General features: G+C 44.7%; 2 protein-coding genes across 7 annotated transcripts in view; both read right to left on the bottom strand.

Annotated features, from left to right (window-relative positions):
• RAD51B (RAD51 paralog B) overlaps positions 1 to 9,382 on the bottom strand; it is a 430,051-nt gene extending 420,669 nt beyond the window's left edge. For all 4 annotated transcript variants that reach the window (XR_010614163.1, XM_065686722.1, XM_065686724.1 and 1 more), the window contains exon 1: positions 9,301 to 9,382. The gene's annotated coding sequence lies outside the window, so the exon portion shown is untranslated. The remainder of the gene's footprint in view (positions 1 to 9,300) is intronic.
• TMEM229B (transmembrane protein 229B) overlaps positions 1 to 20,154 on the bottom strand; it is a 34,382-nt gene extending 14,228 nt beyond the window's left edge. Inside the window, exon 1 of one of the 3 annotated variants that reach the window (XM_065686725.1) lies at positions 20,083 to 20,154. In XM_065686725.1, the coding sequence (XP_065542797.1) occupies positions 20,083 to 20,092 (10 nt within the window). In that variant the 5' untranslated portion in view covers positions 20,093 to 20,154. Of the gene's footprint in view, positions 1 to 9,300; positions 9,388 to 20,082 lie in introns of those variants that run through there. The other 2 variants (XM_065686726.1, XM_065686727.1) reach the window with 2 other exon arrangements.
• Between the last annotated feature and the right edge of the window lie 6,511 nt (positions 20,155 to 26,665).

Raw genomic sequence — 26,665 nt, 5'->3', positions numbered from 1 at the left:
GTGAATAGTCTTATGGCAGCCTAGTGGCCAAATACTGTGAAACACAGAACACTCTCAGCTGAAACCCTGGAAGAGATGCTGTCCCCTCCCTCAGACAAGAATGTGTAGGAGGAAGTGGTAAGACCATGGCTTCCCATCCATGAAGTTCAGTTCACCCTTAATACCTCCCACAATTAGTTTCTCTTTCTGTCAAGTACCAAGCCCTCACTCATGTTTGTCAACTTGTTAAGAGGAAGCTTATTGCAGTCTGCACCTGGTCAAAGGACTCAGTTCCCCACAGGCCTGGCAAGCACAACCAGAAAACAACCACAGCTGTGCCATCCTCTGCAGCATGGAGGCAAGCCTGCCATCCTGGAGTCTCATCCAAAAGCAGCAAGGCCTTTTAATGGAAGGGTTATTCTACTGGCTTCTTTCCATTGAACTGTAACCCTAGCCTCTACCCGGCTACCATGTAATTGTCCTTTTGTACTTAGACAGAATGGCCTTGCCCTGGGGGGACAAGAGTGTCCTGTCCCATTAATGAACGAAAGAGCTCCCAACCAGGGCAGGGCTTTCCCAGGGTCATACTATTTTCTGGCAGGAACTTTCTGGACAGCTCTTCATTTGTGGTGCCCTTAACTCCTGTTTTCAGCTTTTGTTTTGCCATCCCCTGAAGATAAAAGTTTAAAGATATGCTCCAAACAACTGCTTGTTATTTTAGGAGACACAGTTGCTAAGTTAGGTGGCAAAAAGCTGATCCCTCCTTTTTGTAGTCACTGAGCTCTCACTGACTGAAACACAGCTCTGACAGCGACTTACTTCTTTGAGATTCAGCCTCCATTAATCTGCCTTACACTGTTACTGCACCACGATACCATTCTAGCAAATTAATTATTTGCATGACCCAGTTTTACTAGCTTTTGAATTTCATATAAACGTCTGACACACACACAAAGGACTAAATTCATTCATGAATTTCAGGCGCTTAAAAAGGTACTTTCATGTACAAGCTTTATCTCCACAGGCTCCCCTCTGTAGTTACTAAAGCCTGAGAAGATAGCTAGAGATGGAGACAAAACTCGAGTTTGAGCATTCCTGATGCTTCAATTCCTGCATCTCTCCAGTACCTACTCAGAGGTGCTTAAAGCATGTGCAGCACTCATTTATCCACTTCAGTGAAATACCTGAGGTTACATAGGGTAATTTCAGGTCTTATCAAACAAGACTTTTATTCTTTATCTTGTTTTCCTTCAGGGCAACAATAGGTACTTCATGCCTCTGGGCAAAGAGCCAGCTGAACAAAGATGCCAGTTCTCATCTGTGCGCTGGGAACTGAACTGTCTTGTGATAAGACTAGAAAAGAATTCCTCAGTTTTATCTAAAACTGCTTGATACTGCTCACACTGGCCACCAAAAAAAATAGCCCTCTCCAAAATCCCCAAGCCCTAAATTCTTTTTAAACCATCTTTAAAATCTGCTCAACAAACAAGCATCAGATGACCCATAACAAATGGAACTAGAGAGGCACCATATGTTATCCTGTCCCTGCTTATGTAAAATGCTTAAAAGCTGTCATTTTCATGCCCAAATATGCATCTACTATTGACAATCCCAGAGGAACACATGCCATTCTAGAGCTTGTCCGTTTCTTTCAAGAGGTGCACAAACCTGCAGCATGTAAGGACTTTTATGACAACCACTCGGTATTAGGCAATAAACTGTTGGCAGGATGAGTGAGAATTTCACTTTTTGTCTTCCACCATGAGTAAAGCAACCTAAATATGCTTCCATTATATAACTAGTCTCGATACATGCAACAACAAACCCGCCACATTACACATATGCTTAACAGCACTACATCCACTACTTTGCATAACACTTCATAACAATGCCAAGGCGTTCAAAATAAACGCCTTGACATTTTTCAACCATGCTCTTTGTGCATAGGGTTCTACTAACTGAGAACCTAGAATACACACTGCAGCTAACCAACTTACTTCACTGTATCTTAATTGTCTCAGAGTTCCCACAGCTAAAGACATGCAAAGTTAACTTAAATGCTACATATGCAAAGTCAACTTTTAAACGAATGTGCCTCAGCCAAAGCAGTTGTGCATGTGTGGAGCACAGATACTTCTACCAGTGCACATCTGTTTCTGAAAAGAACTGGAGTGTGACTTCTGCTAACTCATGCTGATAATAGTTTTCTCAGGTATTTCTTATGCCCAAGTCACTCTTAAGAGTCACCCGCACTTACATCCTTTAACAGCACAAGTCAAGTTTTGCACCACATTCACAACACTGACAGACCTTCCCCCTTTCTCCAATGGGGTCTATGATGACCTGTATATAAGCACAGGGAACATCATCTAACGCCTGGAAGTGGTCCCCATTCAGCAGCCTTCTGTCACCATCTTCCCTGGTAGAGCTATGGTGTGTAAAGATTTCCAAGAGTCTGACTAAGAGCAGACTCAGGAACTGGACATCAGAGGATGCTGCCATAAAGTAAACCGCTTTTGCAGAGCTGCATGAAGGCTCAGCAATCACAAAGTGGGGGACATTGGAGATCCACTCAACACCTCTTACGCTAGAAGTACTACAACTAAAATATCATCTAGAATTCAGTAGCACTCTCAGAGCAATTCTAAAAGGCACTGACATTTCTACCACAAAGTGTGAAAAAAGGAGAGAAGCAAGTAGCAACCAGGACTTGGTGGAGAAGCAGTCCTCGCTACTTCAGTCTTCACTGTCAAATGGTCTGACCACCACCCAAGCCCTGGAAGGCAGACGCAGTGACTGTGAGAATGAAGACCTTGCGCCCGCTGTAGAAGAGGGTCTGGTTTGAGACCATCTTAAGAAAATGAATGTGCACAAGTCCATGGGACCTGATGAAATCCATCTGCGGGTCCTGAAGGAGCTGGCGAATGAAGTTGCTAAGCCACTGGCCATCATATTCAAAAAATCATGGCAGTCAGGTGAAGTTCCCGATGACTGGAAAAAGGGAAATATAACCCCCATTTTCAAGAAGGGGAAAATGGAAGACCCGGGCAATTACAGACCAGTCAGTCTCACCTCTGTGCCTGGCAAAATCTTGGAGCACATTCTCCTGGAAAGTCATGCTAAGGCACATGGAAAACAACAAGGTGCCTGGTGGCAGCCAGCATGGCTTCACTTAAGGGGAAATCCTGCCTGAACAATTTGGTGGCCTTCTACGATGGGGCTACAGAATTGATGGATAAGGGTAAAGCAGCTGATGTCATCTACCTGGACTTGTGCAAAGTGCTCGACACAGTCCAACACGACATCCTTCTCTCTAAATTGGAGAGACATCAATTTGATAGATGGACCACTTGGTGGATAAAGAGCTGGCTGAATGCCCACACGCAAAGAGTTGCAGACAATGGCTCAATGTCCGGCTGGAGACCAGTAATAAGTGGTGTCCTTTAGGGATCAGTGTTGGCACCGGTCTTGTTCAACACCTTTGTCGGTGACATGGACAGTGGGATTGAGTGCGCCCTCAGCAAGTTTGCCGATGACACCAAGCTGTGTGGTTCGGTTGATATGCTGGAGGGAAGGGATGCCATCCAGAGGGCCCTTGACACGCTTGTGAGGTGGGCTGATGCCAGCCTTATGAAGTTTAACCATGACAAGTGCAAGGTCCTACACCTGGGTCAGAGCAATCCCAGGCACAGCTACAGGTTGGGCAGAGAAGAGATTCAGAGCAGCCCTGCAGAGAATTCACGGTTGTTGGTCGATGAGAAAATGAACATGAGTCAGCTTCAGTGTGCACTCCCAGCCCAGAAAGCCAACGGTATCCTGGGCTGCATCAAAAGGAGCATGACCAGCAGGTCGAAGGTGATCCTGCCCCTCTACTCTGCTTACGTGAGACCTCACTTGGAGTACTGTGTGCAGTTCTGGTGTCCTCAACATAAAAAGGACATGGAACTGCTGGAACAAGTCCAGAGGAGGGCCACGAGGATGATCAGGGGACTGGAGCACCTCCTGTATGAAGATAGGCTGAGGAAGTTGGGGCTGTTCAGCCTGGAGAAGAGAAGGCCACATGGAGACCTCATAGCAGCCTTCCAGTATCTGAAGGGGGCCTATAGGGAAGCTGGGGAGGGACTCTTCATTAGGGACTGTAGTGACAGGACAAGGGGTAACCGGTTAAAACGTAAACAGGGGAAGTTTAGATTGGATATAAGGAAGAAGTTCTTTACTGTGAGGGTGGTGGGGCACTGGAATGGGTTGCCCAAAGAAGTGCTAATTGCACCATCCCTGATGGTGTTCAAGGCCAGGTTGGACAGAGCCTTGGGTGACATGGTTTAGTGTGAGGTGTTCCTGCCATAGCAAGGGGGGTGGAACTAGATGATCTTAAGGTCCTTTCCAACACTAACTATTCTGTGATTCTATGATTCTAAGCAAAAAGAACTTCCAAAAGTGGATACATCGATGGGGTTGTCGAGCAGCTGCACTGCCTTACAAAGCAATATGCAAACTGATGTAAGTCTTAGGATCAGCATAGCTTACTATAAGAGAGGTACAAAGGGCCAAATAGTGCAGCACCCTTACACAGGGCTGACGACACCTCTGCTTTATTACCAGGTTTGCCCTGATCTGCGACATGACCTTGAATGAGTCACTCCACTGTGCCTCTGGCTGCCATCTGGATAATTAGACTAAACTATTTGGTGTGAGGGCTGCATGTAACTATAGTTTAGTTTGGCAGGTAGCACAATTGGTTATCGATACTGCCAAAAGCCGTCAAGCAAAATTGGAATACAGAGAGCAACTGCAGCCAGTCACTTGAAGAAGCACCGTATTCAGATGGAATCAAAAAGGCTGCACAACGAGGTGGCTATCACGACCGGACTCATTTGCTCAGTCATCTGTGTCACATGGATTCCCAAGTTTGCCAAAGCATTTCTTTCAGGGAGTCTGAAGGTGCATCTCTATGCCAGATACAAGCATTTATGTTTAACAGCATATTCCATAAGCTTCTCTGTACAGCACTTAAGTGTGAGTAATTAAAGGAAATATTACTGCAGTAGAGCTTCTCATTAGCAACCTAATTAGCCTTCTGAAAATAATTAACATTCCTTTCTATAAAGGGAACAGATGACCCATTACATCCATCAGACAAGCAAAACAAATGCTGAAGGTAGGGGAAGATTTGTTCAGGGAAACAACAAGAGAAGCATCCAGCAGCAGTATGAGTAAAAAGGAAGATGCACAAATGCCAGTGACTCATGAAGACTGGACTATACAAGTGGATGCACAGGAATGGTACAAGCCTATCTGATGTGTGCATCCAGCATTTATCACACTGAGCATTTTCCTTTTTCTACCTCTATGACCCACTGATAAGCATCAGCTGGGATGCTGAAAAATTCCATACTCCAACTTGTTTTGAAAGCCAGCTTTAACAGCTCTCAAGTTCAACCATTCAGAGTCACAAACAGCTCTCTCTACAGGCAAAAATTCCCCCGGGGTCCTATATTCCGACTATTAAAATGCTCTCAAAATGACCATTAAAATAAACTATGATTTAATGTCACATGCAGCCCATTTCAGTGTCCCAAGGAACAAGGGAGGCGATGGCTATGAAGTACACATGAAGATATATATATATTAAGTATACCTCTCCAAGCTTCACAGAATGGAGCTCTAATAAGTTACCATGCCCTGAAACAGTTAGGCTTATGTTTCTTGATCAGTGCGGGTTTGATATCAGTGTGAGTGAGCAGAGCCACAGGCATCAGTGTTGTGCAATGTGTGTGTATGTACAGATGAGAGAAAACAAAGGATACAAGTCAACATATACAGCAAGAACTCTGGTATTACAACAGTTTGATGCACTGTTTCAGTGCAGAACAATGGACAAAGGAGAAGTAAGCCACAATGGAGATGAGCTTCCTAACATCCACAACCTCAGGTAACAGCAAATATATCAAATCATGAGCATGCAGTTGCATTTTCAGCCATTCCCATGTTTGATGTATATTTACATTTCCCTGGCAGGAAAGCTGAATACTCACAGCTTTCAAGAGTGATTGCAGCGAGGGCAGAGCTCAGCCGTGCAAAAGCTTTCACAGCTATGTCGCTATGGAAACCACAAATCCACAGCCTGCTCGTCTACTTCTTTTGCTGATTAAAAAAAACAAACCAATAACATAAGGTAAAGGTTTCTTCCAGTTTATCATCATCTCACTTCTGTCATGACGACAGGAGGACAAACATGTTTTACCTGCTTCAGGACCAACCCCTACTTCCTTGAGATCCTTCTTCATGAAACCTACTCCACCTCTCACCCAGCTGGGGAATCTTCCCCCCCCGCCCAGCAAGGATGCTTCCACCACTTCTTTCAGTGAGGATTCTTCAAATGCAGTCTGGGATTTAAATCTTAGCCTCCAGAGCTTCACTCAGCTTTTGGACCAGGACAATTCCGAAGGCTGCTCAGTGTATAGCAAATACAGCTAGCTGGCATAATGAGAAGCTGAGAACTGCTCTGGACACAAGTTGTAGTGTCTTGCTTTGACTGAAGTACCATTCACTTTGTTTCCTCAAAGTTCTTTAAGAACATTTGAAGTGCTCTCAAAATGGGGTAGGGCATATTAAAAGACAGCTGTAAACGTATGAGTTAAACTTTTGCTTTAAGAAGCCCATAATTTCTAGAGCAGTTGCTAGTTACAGGTAGCTTTTCCCACACAAAAAATCTGAACACCTCTCAACAAAAGCCTAATAGCCAAGTGTCCTGGGTACAGCAGTAGCAGTCATTTTTTCTCCTTCTTAGTAGCTGGGAACAGTGCTGATAACACCGATGAAATTCTGGAAGATGCAGAAAGAAAATAGGGGGAAATGCTCAAAAGTCTGCAATACGGCATGCACGGTGCAGCCTGGGTATGTGAAATGGCTGAAGGAATCTTCATACCAACCAGCAGGAGAGAAAAAGAAGGGAAAAAAAAGTATAGTAAAACCCCTCTGCATCTAAGTATGTGCATTTTATGCTGAGGAACAGCCTCTGAATAATCCTTCAGCAACAACTTACCAGAGCTTAGAGCAGTTCATGGAAGAATCAGAGGAGAATTTAGTCTCTGAAGCTCCATAAGTCCTCGGTGCCTTTCAAATTCAGCTGCCAATTGACAACCACTACATAGACAAACGCCCATTAGTAAATAAATTGGGGAAAACATTATTTCACAGATGCTCCCAAACAGCCATTTAAATACATTCCTCTCCACAGGGAAAAAAATCCTGTCTGTGCTCAGGGAACTTTTAGACACTTTGGCTTCTCAGCAAGACAGAGCTAGGAACAAACTGACATAGTACAAGTTCTCTTACAAAACCCAAAGCTGTACTACATAAAAGCTGCAGCCCCACTACCTCCCTTTTGCAAAATAGGCCAGAGTAGTCAGTGCTTCCATCTTGGTCCTAAACTCATTGCCTTCACCTCACAGCCAGTTCCAGGCTGGCATTACCAGACACAGCCCAGTTTCATTGATGCCACAAGAGCTCCTACCAACAGCCCACAGGAAGACCAAAGGTTACTTCTGTGTCCTTTTGGATGTCACAACCACACACAAGCCAGTCTCATGGAGGACAAGCTGAGTAGAGTGGTGATCACAGCCCACAGGGGCATGCCCCCATGGCTTTGGAAGGAGATCTGTCTGCATCTCCAGCAGACAGCATCCTGAACAGCCTGAGTGGATGGAACATACAGGAGGCACTGGAGGAGTGAATAATTCATAGTCTTGTTCTGCCTATGGATCTAAGTTTTCCTGTGCCCATACAGTGCTCAGGTTTTGTTTTAACAGTAATAGGAGATGTCTGCGCTTCCTTTGATGGTTCTTGAGGGCATGCGATCAGCAGCATTTGCTCTGCTCACAGCAATAGTACCATACACCAGAGCACTTGTCAGACACAGCTTTCTTCTGAAGTACTTGTAAGTGCATCATTGACGAACTGGCTGGACTCATCCCAAGGCTCAGCCATCACCAGTAGCCTTCCCAGGAAGCTGCTGACACTTGCTTTGTCATAACCTTGCAGCACTGGCCTGGACTTTATCGCTCAGTAGATGACACGTTTTGACCAACTGAAGCTGTGTATTCAGCTACACAATGGGCAGTAAGATCACAGCTGGCGCTTGAGGCAGCAGCTGACCCTGCCTATTCATACTGTTAGCACTGCCACAATTAAGTCTACTGCTTTCTTTCAGCAGCTGACTGGGTCTGCTCCCCAGTCTGAGAGGGACAGGGGTCTATCACAGCAAGAATGTTGTTCCACAAGAGTGGGACAACAGAATACCCTGCACAGGATCTCAGGGGCACTGCCATAGAGGATAATGAGCCCCCTGATATAAGATAGGCTGAGGGAGGAAAGTGCTACATCAGTCTGAATTTTATATATGTAGCACCTACATATTCAAAGTAAATTCCCAGTTAAAGTACTGTGCACGACCTACCCATGAAACCTTATCCACAACAGGGAAAACAATACTGTAGCCTGAACCACTGCAAGCCATATCAGAGCACCTGCACTTAACCTCCTGTGAGGGCACACCACCACACACTGCAGACACACAGAGTGCTCTGAAAACCCCTATAGGGTTTGAAGATTGCCATTCTATTCCCACAATGTCCAGCCCATCTACCAGAATCAATATAAAGTTTCGCTTTGAGAAACAAATCACCCTTTCAATCTGATAGCATTTTACATTCACTCTGTGGAAGCATAACAGACAAGAGACTGGCAAAATGAGCCTAAAAAGACTAGCAGCATAACACACTGGTGAATCAGGTGCAGAGACTGTACTGCTTGTTAGGGCCAGGAATAGATTCCTCACCATCCAACTCACACCTGTGCTCCTGTGCTTGTATTACTGGAGAGAGCAACCCTTTGCTCTTTACCTACTGCTCTGGTTTAGCTCAGAGATACTGCTCCACTGTCCTGATTGTTTTAAATGCCTAAGGCTATTTGAGTGTGAGGTTTTAAAGAGACAATAACACTGGAATAAGTTTGGCAATATAAACTGCAACCAATCAGAATGATGTGGCTCAAAGCAGACAGAAATCGAGGGCAGTATGCAAATGACGATCTTACACTTCCAGAAAGCAACCTGAGGTTTGAACTGATGGAATTATCTTCACGTTATCTGCCATCCTTAATACATCCTACAGATCTAAATTTCAAAGGTCCCATTTAACAATGCAGTCAGCCCTGTACTCAGAGAATTACTCTGGTAATTTTTGGTTTTACTCTAATTTTTACTCTGGTATTTTCTGGTTTATGAGTGCACTCCCACCAGTTTTACCCTCCAGCCCTTACCTTTTCCAGGGAGGAATCCTGGAGCTCTCCCGCTTCTTGGTCAGGTCCTGGTTCACAGCATTCACAGGTCGACTGGATTGCCTCCAGCAAGTCCAAGCTGTTTCAGATGCCAGCTGTTTTCAGACCAGGTGTGTGTGACCAACAGCTAATACACCAACCAGACAGCCTTCCTAAACCAAAGAAGTATAGTTTAATCTTAATGAAATACAGTGCAAGAGCAGCTTTAAACACTGAAACAGCTATGTGTATGGAAAACTTAGGTTGAGCACATTGGGCCTATTACTTCTTCAGAGCACGAGGGGGAACCTGTACCTGCCCTTTACCCGGAGCAGCTCCTGGCAGCCACCACTCCTCTGATGAAGCTGAGTCTTTTGACTCGCCACTGTCCTCCTGGATCCCAGCCACAGTAAACACTCTGAGCAATTTCACTGGAGCCAGTGACCAAAGGTTCCTCACTGCTACTATCTCAGCCAAGGTCTTGGTTAACCCTTGAAGGGTCTACCAGAAAGCGCTTTATCTCTATTTTCCCAGATCTCTCCCAATACGTGAAATAAGCCTCCTTGCTGACTCCTTTTCATCCCAATCTTCCCTTTCCTAACTTTGCCTCCCTATCTCCCCCACCTCTCTCCTTCTCACTTCTCCAGTCACACTGTTCTTCTCCTCCCTTCCCCACTCCAGGACAGTGCGTGGCCTTTGTGTAAGCAGGCCCTTGCCACTGCCACCCCCAGCTACCCCAACCTGTTCCTCCGGGCCCTGGTGTTGCCTCCTCCCACCACTCTGGTGACCTAGCTGCCTTTCACCTCCATCCTGGGCTTGGGCAGCACAGCTGCATGACCGAAGCAAGAAGAGCCCATCAGCTGGGGCTGTACTACTTCTTCTCAAGCGCTGACATTTAGGATACCACACTCCCAGCTTTCACAGAAGTCATGCCTCAGGGTGCCAGCTCCAACACAAGTATCTAACACCATACTCGTGTCAGCCTCACAGATCTCACACTCCAAGGGCGTGACTGTGCACAGCATTTTTATGGATTAACTGCATGTGAAGAAGTTAGAGCAACGACATTTATGTGTCAGACTGTAACAAACAGGATCTTCACAATATCCTAATGAATGTCAGAGTTTTTGAGCACCAAAGTCCAACAGGAACTCAAGAGCAACATTTTCCTTAAAAAAATTATATATAAAACCCCACACAAATTACACTTTTTATTTAGATAATACTGGACTACAAAACCACCCCAATTAAAAATGCGGATTAAATAACTAATCCTCCCCCAACAAAACCTTCCCACCAAGATTAATGGAGTGATGAACAGCATAAAACCACTAATTACATCAATGTAACACAGGTATTCTAGAGACACCTTCTGTCTACGCATTGAGGCTTGCATCTACTTTGGAGACTCTCCTATCATGAGAAATAGTTGCTGTTTTAAGAGCTAGGTATTTTTACATCAAATCGGGAAAGAACTTGGTTGTTAGCTAGTTCTGGTATAAATTGTTCTAAAGTTGCTGTTTCCAGAAATGATTTGCACATATTCTATTTTCATTATGTGCATTTTGTCACAGCTGGATATAGCTTTCCACTGAACTATTCATCAGACACATGCAAACAAAATTTTTTAGAAGTGTTTCCCTGGAATCACAAGAACACTGAGAATGCTTTTTACAGTCAAACCTACTTGTCTATGTGATTTTTGTAAAAGATTAAAAAAATCATACAAAATAAGCAACTGCAACACACTCTCAACTCCTTCAGTGCAGAAATAGGAACACTCCAAAAGGCTTCAAGCCAACCTAACTTTAGGACAATGCAGTCCTGCTCAGCCAGCCCCTACCCTGGCACCAGCGCTCAAGGCCACTCACGGGGCTTCACTAGGAGCCAGACTAAGAAACTCATCAACCATTGAATGCTACCCCCATGCTATCCTAACGCCTGTTAGTTCTCAGCTGTAATACCCCTCAGATCTGGCTCACAGGCCACTGTCCAGCAAGGATAAGTTCCTTCTTCACCAAATAACCTTCAGTTCTATGAATGCGAAGTGCTGGGAAAACCACACCTTTAGTTATGCATGTATCTACATTTGAAAGAAAACTGTAATTCAAGAAACTCTTCATTAGCAAGGACCATGTTGTAACACATGTGAGCAGAAAGGTAGAGCTTAGGATTGACCTTTGTCTTCAAAACCTGTAATGTCTGTAGTAGGGAAAAAAACAAGCAAGCAAGCAAACAACAACAGTGGTGTGACCATTGAATTATATGTATAAAAACAGTTAAAGTCTAAAATCCATTAGCAGACCAGACTCAGGCTTCCCAAAAGAGCACTTGGCCATGCTCTGACTGTTCTTCTGACACAGACACCAACACTCCTGTGTCAGCAGGTTGGGGACCGCACATTAGCATAAAGTAGCAGTAGTGCTCATCAAACTAGAATACAAAGAACAAGCAAACAAAACAGAAAGCAAATTTCTGGAAAGTAGTTTCTTGTGTGTTCCTTCAACTGTCTGTTTCAGTATTTATATTTCATTATTCCCAAAGCGCTCCAAAAAAGAAAGCTCAGGTCCATGCAGCTACCCAGTGATAAACTGCCTGACAGAGAAACCAAGTCACAGCACTGCTCCGTGACTTATCTGGGATTGTCCTGGGAGGAAAGTGCAAATAGAAAGTGAGCATCTGTCTCCTCAGAAACCTGCTCTGGCAGGACTTACACAAAGGGTGATATAGATTTCTCTTTCAACTGAAGTCCCGACACACCTCCTGATGAGGACTTCTGAACCTGCACAAAGACCAGCTGGGATATGAACATCTCTGAACCTAGACTGGTAGACAAGAACACAAAACATGGAAGATACAGCTGAATTTCCTTCCTTTAAGAACTGAATTACCTCAGAGAGACACCGAGGGCATGCACTGCTACACAGTCCCCACCTCCTGAAAAGGAAATGCCTCTCTTCTGGAACAACAACGACAAAATAACTGGAAAACAGCTCTGTAAAGCAATAACTTGCAGTTACCAGAGAAAAACAAGTGATTTCCAAGATTAGGGGCATCCTTTTCCAGACACCTCCAAGAGAAAAGGCCCCTTATCTCTACTGAAAACTGGCAAAGCCTTGAGAAGCACATTAGTCCTCCAGAGTTTCAGGTTTCTTTTAAAAGCCATGCTGCCCCCCAGCAGCTGAAGAGGCTTGGGCAGATGCCTGCACCCACACACACAACTACAGTATCTGCAAATGCTTCTGTGGCTATTTATTGCTAAAAGCAGAAAAGTGTTTAGAATAACTGCCAATAGTCTTTAGTTTTTGTTGTTGTGATGCTGCAATCCGTTAAAAAAAAAAGGAAAAAAAAAAGGAAAAAAACCCTGAAACTTGAGTTTCAAACAAGCACACGATCAAACTCCCTTGTGCCACTAGATCCGCCTTACATTATTAGACTCTCACTTTTTCCTTTGTGTACACTCATCCCTGCTTATATTCCTTCAATGCTGTTACTGCTAAGGCAATGCCAGTGAACCAGCTGGGTTCACATTTGGGTTTTCATGCATTACCACAGCTTGCAACATTTTTGGGCCATCAGGCCACTGAGTGTTTTAAGACTTCTCACAGCTTTCCACATACCCCTGCCAACTACCTTCTAACATAAATCTCTCATAATTTTCTTATTTCTCATGGTCCCAAGGATGAGTTATGGACTAATTTTCATAAGCCGTTGAACCATCAAAGACCCACAGACACACAGGAGGGAATGGTTAGTTACTTATATACACTTCATTATCTTTAAGAGCTCATTTAACATTTTTTTCTGTTTAATTCAGGCTCTGTGAACACTTCCCTAAAACTGGGGTCAAATCTGGCCTCACAATATGGCAGGATAAGCAGGAGGTGAGTTAAAAAGGAGCAACTCTTACAAAACTCCACCTACACTTGCTTTATGAAGAAGTACAGAACACATGTCACATTGGGAAAGCAAACTCACTGGCTTTTTGGTAATTGAGAGCAGGGTACCGTTGCCTAGCAACTTATCTGATTACCATTTTTCAAGTATCACATGCACACTTAGATATGTTGCATAATAATGTCTCACTTTTATGCTGCCTGACCCAATGGCAAAAAAAGGGAGGGGGGAGCTATCAAAATTAATGCCTTCCATCTCTTTCCTGGCAAAAGAGAAAGTACAAGAGAGTAGCTCAAAACCAGGTTGAAATATTGTTATTTCCAAATTTTATCCCTGCCTTTTTCTGGCTTGCTGAATGTGCTTATACAAGGATTTTATTTTATCTACTTGCCTGCAAAATGACACTAATAATACCACCCTTGCAGAGACACACTGAAAATTCATTAAGAATAGAGAGATTCTCAGATGAAAGATGAAGTGGAAGTGCTGGTGTTAGCACTTACAAGTTTTTAGTACTCCAAACGTTTCCGAGCCCTGGTCCAAAGCGTAGCAAATTTAAATCATTGTCATGACATTGTCTAGTCCTTGTTTCTCAAAAATGTATCTCTAATAATGAAAACTGCATTTCTCTCATCAGAATGCGACACTCAAAAGAAAAAAGAAAACACAACCTACTCCCACTGCTCCCCCAAAAGGTAGCATACCCCAACTTGGAGCTGGAACACTAAGCATTATCGCAGCTCTTGGAGCTCATATCATAAAAATCAGAGGTGAATCATATATGTGCATATGTGACATTTTTAGAAGTCGACATGCTCTACTTATTGATCTCATCTTTGAAAAACTAATTACATTCTAGCTAATCCATAAAAGAATGAAGCATTTAGTTGCCGCTATGGTGAGCAGTAATACCTCACAATACAAACACCAAATTGAGGCACTGTTTCCAAAAGGATATAATCATCTAACAGGAGGAGTCGGAGTCTAGAAGTCAGTTTTTCACACAACCACAAATTATATGCCAATATAACGTAACATAATAAACTGCCTACTTCATATATGCACCTGAGTCTTCCGTTGCACAAAATGGGAATGGCTTAAAGCTGCCCAGAGCACTCCTGATCCAATGCTACCCTCTGTCAGCTCAAGTGACTGAAGCTGATGTTTTGGAAACTCAGCATCTCATCTCCATGGTAAAGTATCAAGCAGCAAAGGAAAACCAAAAGCCAAGCTCTATATTACTAAGGAATCAAGGAATCATTACATTACCTTCACAGCGGCTCCTCTCTTCCGAGTAGATATGCAAGCATTTTTATAAACTGTGCCCTACATCCTGCAGCTCTTGTGCCACTCCACTTCCAATTAAAAGCTTAATTGTGAGATCTGCCTTGGAAAGAACTGCTGGATCAAAATAAACCAGATCACATGGTCTCTGTCATGCCACTAAGGAAACTATATACACATCTTGAAAACAAGAGAAATGACAAAAAGAAGTAACTCTTCCTCTAGAACTTACTGGAAGCATCCCTACATTAAACCCCCACCAACACAAAATGCATGTGCCAAAGTGTCCCACAGGTTAAGCAAGCCCAGCTTTGTTAGGTTGGCTAGCAGAAGAGAAAACAGCCAAACATACCACAGTCATCAAGCACCGCAAGCAGCAAGGCACTACTCTAGGTTACCTAGAGTTCTACATAGACACAGCCCCAAGCAAGAATTCTCAGCCCAGATTAAGCTGGTGGAGCCAAATAGGTTCGACAATCTTCCGTGCACCTATTCTTGGTGAAAAAGTCAAAACAAAACAGACTCCTCATCCCCAAAAGGCACATAGCATTATGCCACAGCTTGCCATGCTAAAGAGCTTCTTCCTTCAGAAATACTTCATTGTCTCCTTCATGCTCCTGGCAGAGTCAAGGAGAATGAGACAGAGAGGTGCTCCACAGATGTTCTTCATGTAGGCTGCTTTCAATACATGGCACACCTGAGAGCAGAGATCCAAGAAGGAAGGAGTCGAACAGTAGCTTCACTACTCTATGCTACTAACACTTACCTAATGACTACCGATGCTTGGATCTTACGCAATGAAAGCAAGACAGCACACATTTGTGCTAGGGAAGATTCACTCAGTTGTTTAATCCAGCTTTGACGGAAGCCTGCGAAGGCGGGGGAGTTTTGAAATAAGGTTGTGGTGAACTCTTGTGCACTGACACTAATAAAAATCCAGAACAAAAGAAATGGTAACATAAAATACCTCTCTCTTATATGCAATGATTAGACACCTCTGAACTAGTAACTGATAGGTATTCTCACTCAAGATGCCTACAAACAGATCTCTAAAGTAATCTAGCTTTTATTTAACCTCTAAGGACATGTTAAAAAGCAGCATGCACCTGCAAAGTCTTCTATACTTTTTTCAGCTGAACTGCGACGTACAAAGGCTCTGCCTCGTGCTAGACATTATTGGGTGTATCATTTACAATCAGGAATGTAGTGCTCTAACTAACCAGAAAGAGCACGTTGTTCCCAATTGGCAAAGATGCTGGTAATCTGTTCCTGCAGAGCCAAAGCCTTTGCCCAGTCTGGCTTTCTTTCAGGATTTTTTCTGGTTGCCTGCACAACCACCTTGCCTAGGAGCTCAGAAACCATCCTGCCTCATGTGCCATCACAGAAATGTGAAAAGCAGACCAGTTTATTTCTGACATACACGGCAAACTAGCCCTCTGCTCCCCGACCTGGTCTGCACTGAGCCTGCGTAGCTGAAGGCAAGCAACATGGTCAGCCAATAGTCATCAGAGAATACAAAAATGCATACAGGAAGCAGATCTGAAAAGAAAAAGGGTATCATTTACAAACCCATACCAAGCAAACCACAAGCAGGTAATACCTTTCATGTTGGAAAACATTAGCTACCTAGATGATCAATCTTCTTTCAGAAGTAAGGAAAAATACCATACTTCACCTTTTACAATAGCCGGGTTTTATTTTGAAAGAGAACTCCCACTGTATTGTTCAGCTCATGTCTTGCCTCCAGATCCAACCCAGGAACTCCTTTGTTGGACACTGCTTCCCTTGCAGCTATACAGGGACACACGACAGAAAGAACCCCACACAAGTCTGCTCAGGTGCCATTTCCCCATCTGCAGGACATTGCTCTGGCATGTGAAAGCTTGCCAAGGTATTGCAACTGCCTATACAGGTGGGCAGTGCTTCCCACAAAAGGAAGGTGAGGAGTGGGAGCAGAGGCTTTGCCTCCTGCTGGCAAACAATTTCTCTAAGTAATTGACCCATTTTCTGCAGAATAATTAGCCCTAGGGAATGAAGCACTGCTGCCCTTTAATTAGTCATGTTGTTACCTCTCTTGTCTTACCATGTAATAGCAGGCTGCCTGAGCCTGAAAAAAGAAACAAAACAACACAACAACTTAATTTCATTTTCTTAAGCATGGCATTTGTTAAAGGCAATCCAGAAACAAACAACCCTAAGGTAGGATTGGCAACAATAAAGTTTCTCATTACTGCTATGATTTCATCATCAGAACAAACACGTCTCCCTCATGCCACTACTAAGACTCCTAAATACATTAGGCTTCTTTTTTTTTTTTTTTAGAAGCTTTCTGGGGATACTTTTCCTTCATCTTCCATGAGGAAAAATTTCTTTCCACTGTCAGAAAGTTTACGAACAGAACGGACTGTTTGCCCAAAAGCCAGGCAACCTCATGCATATCACAGTTTATTAAAATTTCATTAGTTTCTTGCAACAGAGCTCAGTAACTTGGATAAGGACCCAAGTGCTTTAGTTTAAGGTTAGATTTGCATACCATGAACAAAAGAAAAAAAAAAAAAGGGCACAAAAAATCATGCCAACAGCCAGCATGGTAACTCCAAAACCGGAAAAGGACCCTTCAAACGAGTCTAACACAGGTGACCCTTAGTGACTGACCCCATGCTGCAAAGGAAAGAGAAAACCTACAAAGACTGTGGCAAGTATAATCTGAGGATACAAACAAGACTTGCTATCAAAGCATGCAATGCAGCAAAAAGATGGTTTTTTTTCCCTCCCCTGGTAAAAGCAGTCTTCTCTCTCCCTCTTCCCCACTCCCCCAGACCTTCTCCTTCCTGGCATGCTCAGTCCTCAATTGTGGCTCATTTCTAAAGCTTCAGAGAAAGGCAAAAACTAGATTAATCTGGCTAATTACACCATGAGAGGAAACACCCTTCCTTGGGCACAATGCAGTGACCGTCAGCACCCCTGAAACATTCAAGCTGAGCACAGTTGACCAAATGGACAAGTACTACCAAGACACCCCAAACCAACTCCTCCTCTCCAGAGCCCATGATGTGTGGGAATAAGTAGATCCTCAAATTACAAAGCCAAAGGGATCCCTACATCTTCACTACTTAGGACCTCCTGCATCTTCTTTCAAGGTTAAATTTGCCTTTCACTGCTCAGCACCACGTCATATTATGACACTATCAGCAAAACTGCAGTCTCCACTCTCAGGTATCATTTCCATATGTATGCAGAGATAGAGGTTACTCTCAACCCACATGTCAATAAGCTAGCCATAACTCCTGTTACATTTCTGTAAAATGCCATAAGAACTTCCCACAAGAATGCCAAGGTCTAGACTCCCAACAAAGCAGCTTATTTTCTGCCTCCACCATCACCCCACAGCAGAGTGGGAACAGCAGTCCTGACCAAGGCTACAGACTACAGATGTGCTGCCAGAGCTTCAGCAAGGGGATATTACGCAGTCACAAGCAGTTCTACCTCGACACCTGCTTGCCCCTCCACTTCCCCTCTGCCAGATGATAAATACTTCCTTTTTCAATATGCTTGTGATCAGAGGATCTCAAAAAGATTCACAGACATTGAATAAGCTGCATGTAACAATTCTGACCTTTGTTTAGGAAGCTGCTATACCTCCTAGTTAAACAATTCGGAGTTAACCTTGTGTTTCAATTTGACATCTACTTGTGAAATGTCACCCTCCTGTCCCTCAGTTTCCCCTTCTACAAACAGTGGGACACCCATGCTCTTCAGTGGGAACCTCCACACGTAACTATGAAATTTGCAGACATAGGCACAAAGCTCTTCAGGGGGAAAATACCTACTTTCAATTTAAGTGGCAATCTTAATTTGTCCACAGCAGTGAGCTGTTGCCACCACACACAGAAAAACTGACATCCCTACATGGAAGAGGTCATACCTGCTCACTGGGACCAGATGCTGGAATAGATCTTCAGGATGTGCCGTGGACAGAACGTCTTACAGGCTTTCTACAGGGTCTTACTCAGTGTTGGTCCGAAGTGGCTACAGGCATTTACAATTCCACGTCAGTAACTCTTCCTTTTCTGTTTCCTAACAACATTATGGTAATTTTTCTTTTCAGGACTTCCTATTTACTACCAAACAATAGCCAGCCCCATCTCTAACTGAATGCAGTACATATAATAATGCATTTGCATTCCTGGAAGACACAGAATAAAGCTTTTGGGGCTATGTGTTCTTCTTACAATCCCCCAACGCACACAGCTCTGGCAGTCATGGAGCTCTTACCACCTTCCCTGTGAAAAAATTCAGCTCCTTCGGGGAGTGCTTTTTTTCTCAGAATCAAGAGGGAAACAGGGCAAACCTGTCAAACAAATGATGTCAGAGAACAACATGAAATATTTCATGTGACACGTTTCACTGCTTCTGCTGCGTAATTAGGAGGCTTAGCAAGTTTGTGGTTCCCTGGCAGTTTTGGACCAAGCGCTGTCTAGGAAGTGTCAGCGTAAGGCTTCAGCTCAAGCCGAGCGGGACAGGCCAGCCTCTCAGCATCCCTGCTCTTAAGCATCCCAGAGATGATTTTCAAGACCCTAGCACAAGGACTGGGGTTAGGAAGGAATCAAGCTTTTCCATTTTGCTAGAATTCAGCTATTCCAAATACTTCTGCATGCCAAAACCAAACATTTTGAGACTAATCTAAATTAAAAAAGGAAAAAAAAAAAAAAAAGAAGAAAGAAAAAGGAGGGGGGAAAAAAAAAAAGGAAAAGAAAACAAAAGGGAAAAAAAAGGAAAACCTCTCATTTTCAGCTGATCACAATGCCCGGGTCCCTGACCTCCGGGCTTAAACACACCCCAGTAATTCACAAGGTTACAGAAAAGTCACCGAGAGGACAGAGGACCACAGCCTGCCCCCACCTCCCAGTCCTGTTCTGCAAACGCTGGGCTGCTTCAGATCTCTCTCTCCTTTCCTGGAATAAAGTTTTACTGAAACCAATCCAAAAAAGGCTTCAAACCACTTCATTTTGCCAGAGAAGGGGCACTTTCCAGTGAAAAGCAGCTCCAATTCAACAACTCTTCCACCCTGCTCCCCAGAGCCCCGAGCACCTCCCCGCCGGGCCAGGGGCTGCCGATCGAAACCCCCGCCTGCTCACCGCGGGGCCCGGCCGCGGGGGACCCCGCCGCCTCAGGCCGCACTGCCCGGCCCCGCTGTCCAGGAGGGGGCGACTCGCTGTGCCCAGGCCCCAGGTCCCGGCCCCCGCCGCACCGCCCCGGGGCCCCCTGCGGGTCCCGCCGCTGGGCGGGGAGGCCGGCGCTCGGCCGCCCGTCTTTGTCTCGCTCGGGCCGGGCGGGAAGCACGGCCGCAGCCCGGCAGAGGCGGCACGGCCCTCCTGCCGCCACAAAGCGAAACCAGCGGCGCCGGGCGCCAGCCCCTGCCTTCCGCCCCGGGCAGCGCATCTCCCGCCGCCGCCCGGCTGCGGGGAGGCCGCCGCGGGAGCCGCGCACCTACCGGCGGGGCGGCAGTGGGGAAGGCGGCGGGCGGCGGGCAGGTGCCGGTGCCGCGGCTCGGCGCTATCTCCCCACACACACCCCCGGCCGCGCCGCGGTTCATCGCCTCACCGGTGTCCATGGGTGCCCTGCGGCCGGCGGCGGGAGGTGAAGTGTGCCAGTGACACTCGCCCGTAGTATGGATGCGGTTGCAGTCTGCACATGCTCGCTTCCGACAGCCGGCCTGCCCCGCCACCTTCGCTTAACTCTTTCCGTACTGCCCCGCACTGTCCCCCCAGCGGCTGGGCGGCGGCGGCAGCGGCCCGGCCCCAGCCGGCCTCCCTCCGGAGCGCCGGCCCGCACCCTCCCGCGGACCTGCGGCCGGTTCGCCAGGTGCGCAGCCGGGGGGCCCCGGCCCGGCGGCTCCCCCGAGGCTCGGCGGGACCAGTGCGGGAGGCAGAGAGAGCCTAGACCCGAGGCGGGAGGGAACTGCCACCCCCGAGAAGCGGCTGGTGCCGGTGCGCAGGTGTTCGGAGGGAACACCCTGCTCGGAGAGCTCCGCAAATCCTGTGGTGGCTGCTGCAGCTGGGCACACGGGGGGTGTGTGTGACAGCGCTTCCCGTTCCCTACCCTCTACAGAAATCCGTAACAAAACCAAATACAAACACAAGCCCCGAGCAGCCAAGGGATATAACCTCCGTGTGCCCGCTGTTGAGTCTGGATGCTGACAGGACATCCCTGCAGCGCAGGAAATGAACCACAATTATCAAAGGAAATACACGTCTGCAGCTTCACTGTTACAATAGTGAAACATAATCTCTACAATAACCGTTTTTCCACCCAGAATGATCTCTTCAGATTCAGAAAATTACCCGAGGAAGAGGAGTAAGAAAATAAATCTAACGCGCAGGTAGTGAAATAAATTACAGTCCTTTCTCTTGCTACATTAAGTCTTCAGCAGCATGAGAACACAGGAAGAAAACGCCTTTCTCCAGGATTACAGAAGACTTGCGATCCTGAACCAGAGCTCACGAGCAAACATATGACCCCTATGTACTCTGGCTTCCCCGTGAAAAAAGGAGGTAAATAGCCCCTCGCAGCAGTGAGGACTAGCCAGCCAATGCCTCTGAAGTGCTCCAGAGAGAAGTGAGGAGATTTTTAATTTTGCTCTTTTACAGAGAGAAAAATGAGAATATTGTGGGGTGAAATGGTAACTTGAGGTGACACAGGCTCAGAAACAGCCGTTGATCCTGAGCTCAAGGCAGCACCCTGCCTTTCCCAATTAGCTACCCACTGGGCTCTTGTCTGGTCTTCCCGGGCCTATGATGCAGTCCGCATTTTCTTTCTCACAGGCACTAGGCTTCCTGGTCTTTCCTGCCTTCTGTAGTACCAGAAATGATGAGCTAATGTTTTTAGCAGAATAAGGAGCTTTCTATGACCTCTGTTTAATGACTCAGCATTTCTGATATCAATAATAGATGGTCCCAATGATGAGGCAACATCAGATCTGTGCAGGCCCTGAGGCAATTATAATGAAGGATTCTCACGATGTCTGGCCACAGTGACTCTCTCAAAGACAGGTATTCTCTTGAGAGGCTGCTCCTTCAGCCCCCAGAACTGCAGAGCCAGCAGATGCTGCATACTCAGAAAATGCCATGGCTTTGCCTAGCTCTGTGTACCCCAGCAGTGCTCGGGTGACTGGCTGGCATGCCCATCAGCGTTCACCTGCGGAGCTCTGTGTACAGATCGCTGTGGCTGCTCTGAGACTGGAGGATGCCACAATGCAGCAAACCAGCCTGTCACCGCATCACCTGATTGCACAATCTCACTGCGAGAGCGGGAGTATCAGAAAGATGGAGCGTTTTAAAGGGGAAACGGAGAAAAATGCACAGCTAGCCTTACCTCAGCAACCAAGCTGCCAGGCTAGGACAGTACTGCATGTGCTGGTGACCTCAAGCTGGATTAAAAAAAACCCATCTGTTTTATATATATATATACATATATATATTACAACAGTCAAGAAGAAAAATGCTAAGATAGCTAAGGCATTTTTGATGTTCTAAGAAGCACCTTTAAAATACCACATATGATTAGGCAGCTACAGAGGACAGCAGTATGAATGCAGAGCTTATGTATTTATTGTGAAATAGCATAATTTAGAAAGCACTAAGGACTGTGCTAGAGAGAGTAGTTGAGAGAGAGCATGAGAGAGATCATTTCACAGTATGAGACAGCATGAACATTTCACAGCATGAGAGAATGCCTTACAAAGAGGAGAGGAAAGGTCAAAGAGAAAGGAAGAAGAGCTCTAAGAGATACTCACCTACGAGAAGGAGAAATCAACAGCCAGAGATGGACTAGGAAAAATAAGAAGCACATGTAGGGAATACATAAATCTGTATTCTCCTGTCTAGTCACAGCAAGCAGAGAAAGGAGGAGGTGAGGAGAAAGGAGAGTCTCCCAGAATGAGAAGGGAGGAAGAAGGAGGCAGTGAGGCAGGGGCGAGGAGAATGAAGAGAAGCCCTGTACTGTGCTGAGGGGACAAGCAGGAGGGAGAAATGTCAGGGCAAGCACCTGGTGGTGGTGCTGTACACCTGACAGCTTGTTCTGCTCTCTCCATCTGCATTAGCTGCTTCAGAAAAACTGGTATTTTTCTGTCCAGCCTTGTTTTTTTCAGCCTGATCTAGTAATGGAAGAGAAGAAGAACAGTGGAGTTGAGATTATAATATGGTGGAAGTGGGAGTAGGATGAACCTCGTGGACAAAGAAGAGAGGTTTTATAGAAGCCCCTTTTGTCAGGCATTCATTCACCAGAAGGGTTGAGCTCCCCAAGGCCTGGTGCCGGAAGTGAGCACTGTTCTTTGCAGAGCATCCAGTCTTGTATGCAGGAATCTGGCTCCAACATGAAAACAGTTTGCACTGACCTAAGTATGCTCTAGCCCTTCTGCAGCAGCTTGTAAACAGGCACAGGAGATGTAACTGATCTTATTAATGATCTCATAATCCCATCATGTGTGCGTTGCCTTAATCTGAAATAACACAGATCGTATGTAACACCTGATCTCATTCCTCTATATATGTGTCTAAAGCCAGCTCAGATGTCTCTGCACCATCCTGTCTGGTTCTGGAAGGATTTATTCATTTGCGTGCAGCATCACACCTGACTGTATGGAAGCACCTTAGAAATTAGCATAATCATATTTGCTTGCTACTGTACTCTTGTATCTGGGCACACTCAAGAGTGCAGTGCAGCAATACCCAAGTTGGTTCCTCACTCACCCATTCTGTGTCTGGCAGAGCTTATTCCCTCAACGTAATTTGTGTTTTCTTTCTGACACAATTGTTACACTGAAGAGAGAATGACTTATTTCTTCAGGAACTCTTTAATGTGGTCACTGGAGAGGAGCTGCTCTGTGTTTATTGAATAGACACCTCACAGATGTACATCTAAAACACAGGCTTCTCTGTCAGGAAACTGAGGAACAAAAAGCAATCTTGATGCCTGCAAAAATGATGCCTCTGCTTCCCTAGAGGGGGCTCCCAGTCACTGCGATGACGAATGTTCTTCCAGTCCCTGAAGTAGGAAGTGCGTTTTGAAGAATAACACAAATCACATTGCTGCCTCAGATCAGCATGCATCTTCATCCAATAACATGGAAGTTGCTTCCTTTATCTCTTTTTGGTGAGGGTAGAAAAAAGGTGGAGGAATCTCCCTGGTCTGATGGGTTCCTCTCTTCTTTCTTTCGCTTGTAGCAGGGATTTTTTTTCCTCCCCTATAGACTATATCAAAATACACTTAGGTTCTTTTATAGCTTCAGACACTGACACCATATTTGTCACTCCTGACAAAGTGCATGATTCACAAAGGGACTGAGGCAGGAGTTAGGTCCATACAGGTTCTTAATATATCTCTGCCCAAAAGTGAAGCTCTCTCAGCATTTGTTCATGTGCCAGTCTCTGCCATTAAGGTGCTGTCCTTGGGATCAGCCTCAACACTTAAAGGCTGGGCAGCAATCCCCAAGGTACCCAAAGCTATTTTTGAAAACTCTGCCCTTTCTGTCTGTGACTGCTGAAATAATTTTCTTACACAGAGCTCTTGGTATGAATTATAATAGTGAAGTCAGCTTTAATCTTCAGGATATGTTTCTGTAATAGATACCTGCTGTACCTTATGGCTTGGTGAGAGCTTGGCTCTGAAACTATGCACAGTGGATAGGAAACTTACTCCTTAGAGATGCTACCGAAGTGCCATGCAGGAAAGCATCCCTTACTGTCAGGGTCGCCTGTTTAGGAAAGCCCTGTTGTGTGAAGGGGATGTTCCCACTGAAGGTATCCATGGGAATGACACTTTCACAGACTTTCAAAGCTTTCGAGTTTTCTTTGGGATGTTGTTCAGGGATCATCTCTTTGAACTGATAGATAAATTGCTCAGCAGAGCACTAGTATCCTCCGCTACCTCCTGCCACTTTTGCCTTCATGTGGATTAGATGCCAGACGGGTTCTTCAGAACAAAGCAGCCTGCAACTTCTTCTACAACAAGCAGCAGGCAAGATTTAACAGAGGTATGACTGATGTGTGACTAAGTAAGCCTGTATTTGCTTGAATATTTGATAAAAATAAAAGAAACCTTCAAGTTTTCTGTCATGAAGACTCAGAGCCAGAAGAAAAACAAATTACAGATCCTGGAGGCTTTGGGGACAACTCTGTTTTCTGTTATTTTGCCAGGTTTAACAAAATGTAAACATTGTTCTGGAGAGAGGCAAGCCACTATACAAACCAGGACATGTGCAGTTGAACTTGATCCAATGATCTGTTTTGTGGAGAAGTGCTGCCTTTTGAAAATGCCAGGAGACTAGAGCCCTAGAGACTTGGGTTGTGTTCACAGACATGCTTCCGGTGTTCTCAATGCCCTCAAATTTACCTCTCTATTTTTTTTGTTTCCCCATCTGTAAAAGAGGGAACACATTTCCTTTACTAGAATGCTTTGAGACATGCCAGTAAATAGCAGGATAAGCAAAGAGGTGTTACATTAGAAAGGTTTCTAGAATGCCAAAAAAACCAATGCTAGCACTTCCCTGACACATCATGTAACTCTAAGCTAGCTATGAGACTGAGACAGAGAAGACAGAAGGCACATGATTTGCCTAAAATGTTTTTGAATGTCAGTATGAGAGATGGGATAATTACAATAAATAATTCTATTTCATATAGTGTCTCTGGTACACATTATACTGTAAAATATAATTGAGATACTAAATATTTCTGAGCAGTAATTTTTATTTATACAACATGACATGTATGCAAAGTACTCTGCACAGCAGTAAACTGACAAGTGTCTGCTTGGAGTCAGTTACAATAAAATTCTCAAATATTAGTCAAGTAGTGATAATAAATGAAGGAGAGGAGGAGAATGGATGAGGGAAATTATGGAAAAGACAAGGGTTACAATATAGAAAGAGATAAATGAAGAAGGTTGGGAGCAATGGAGAAGGGCAGGGTAGATAACTTGTATTTATGTAGACTGCTTATCTGATAGATTTAGTCACTTCTCTTGCTGTTTCAGCACTGTTTGTGAACAGCTTTTGTTCATCTCAGATGTTTTTGTTATTCAAAAAGCTCTTGGCCTGTGGAATGTTCTCGAGCAGCTCATTGTGAACATTTGATACACAGAAGCAGAGAGTCAAACCGTGATTTTTAGCTCTGAATAGCTTTTATATATTCCTTTGACTCATCCACTTTCCACATAATTTCAGATCTCAGAGGAACACTTTTTCAATTTCATTCATACAATTTAATTGCCTTCTTCATTTATCTTTTTTTATATTGTAACCCTTGTCTTTTCCATAATTTCCCCTCTTGCATTAATTCCCTGAACTTCTCCTGAAGTTGCATTAGTGATGAAATTCTTCAGTTTCTTTCTTAAACTGGTATTTTGAAAGGCTGTGCTCTATCAGTAGCACCAGTGCTTTGCCCTAGAGCCATGGAAGCCTCCAAAGTGTTTTGGGATTATATAGAATGAAAGTTCTCACAGGCCCGATGCTTAAAAGCATTTAGCCACCCAGATATCCTCAATATCAAATTAACAGCAATTCATGTGTATTTGTTTTGGTGGTACGATGTCACTTTGGCAAAGGAGGCTCCTGTATTCAAGCATCAAAATGTTAAAAACATTGCCTCCTATGGCAGAGTTGTGGGTTTGTTGTTTGTTTGGGTTTTTTTCACTTTTCTGGGTAAGAACTTATTTTTGGCATCTTCACTTCCGTTCATTTCTTCCAAAAATACTTTGGCTGGTTTTTGTTAATATGACATGCGTGTGAGGCCAGGTTACTTACTTACCATAGGCGCATGTCAGCCAAATAAAGAAGTTTCTAGTCAGAGGAACAAAAAAAGCAAAAGAAAGTCACCCAGCAACTTATATTTCCCATGTATTATGCCAGTCCAACTGGTAAAGTGATCATCTACTTGAATATCTAAAAAGGGAAAATTGATCGTGGACTTTTACAGTCCTCCAGATTCTCTCATTAGTTATATTGACAACCTTAATTCATCTTGTTATCATTAAATAGCAGCACTTAAAGGGCAGAACAGAGGGAAAGTTGCATGTTTAGCTACCGCTTATTGACATCATCATAATAATTAATAAATATATCTCTCTCCTACAGCACAATGGGTCTCAGAGATCACTATTGCCTAGAATGACTTCTTTGATATCATAG

This window comes from Lathamus discolor, chromosome 6, assembly GCF_037157495.1.
Source record: "Lathamus discolor isolate bLatDis1 chromosome 6, bLatDis1.hap1, whole genome shotgun sequence".
Taxonomy (NCBI): domain Eukaryota; kingdom Metazoa; phylum Chordata; class Aves; order Psittaciformes; family Psittacidae; genus Lathamus; species Lathamus discolor.
Note: the sequence above shows the minus strand (reverse complement) of the source record. Positions and strands in the feature narration are given on the sequence as shown.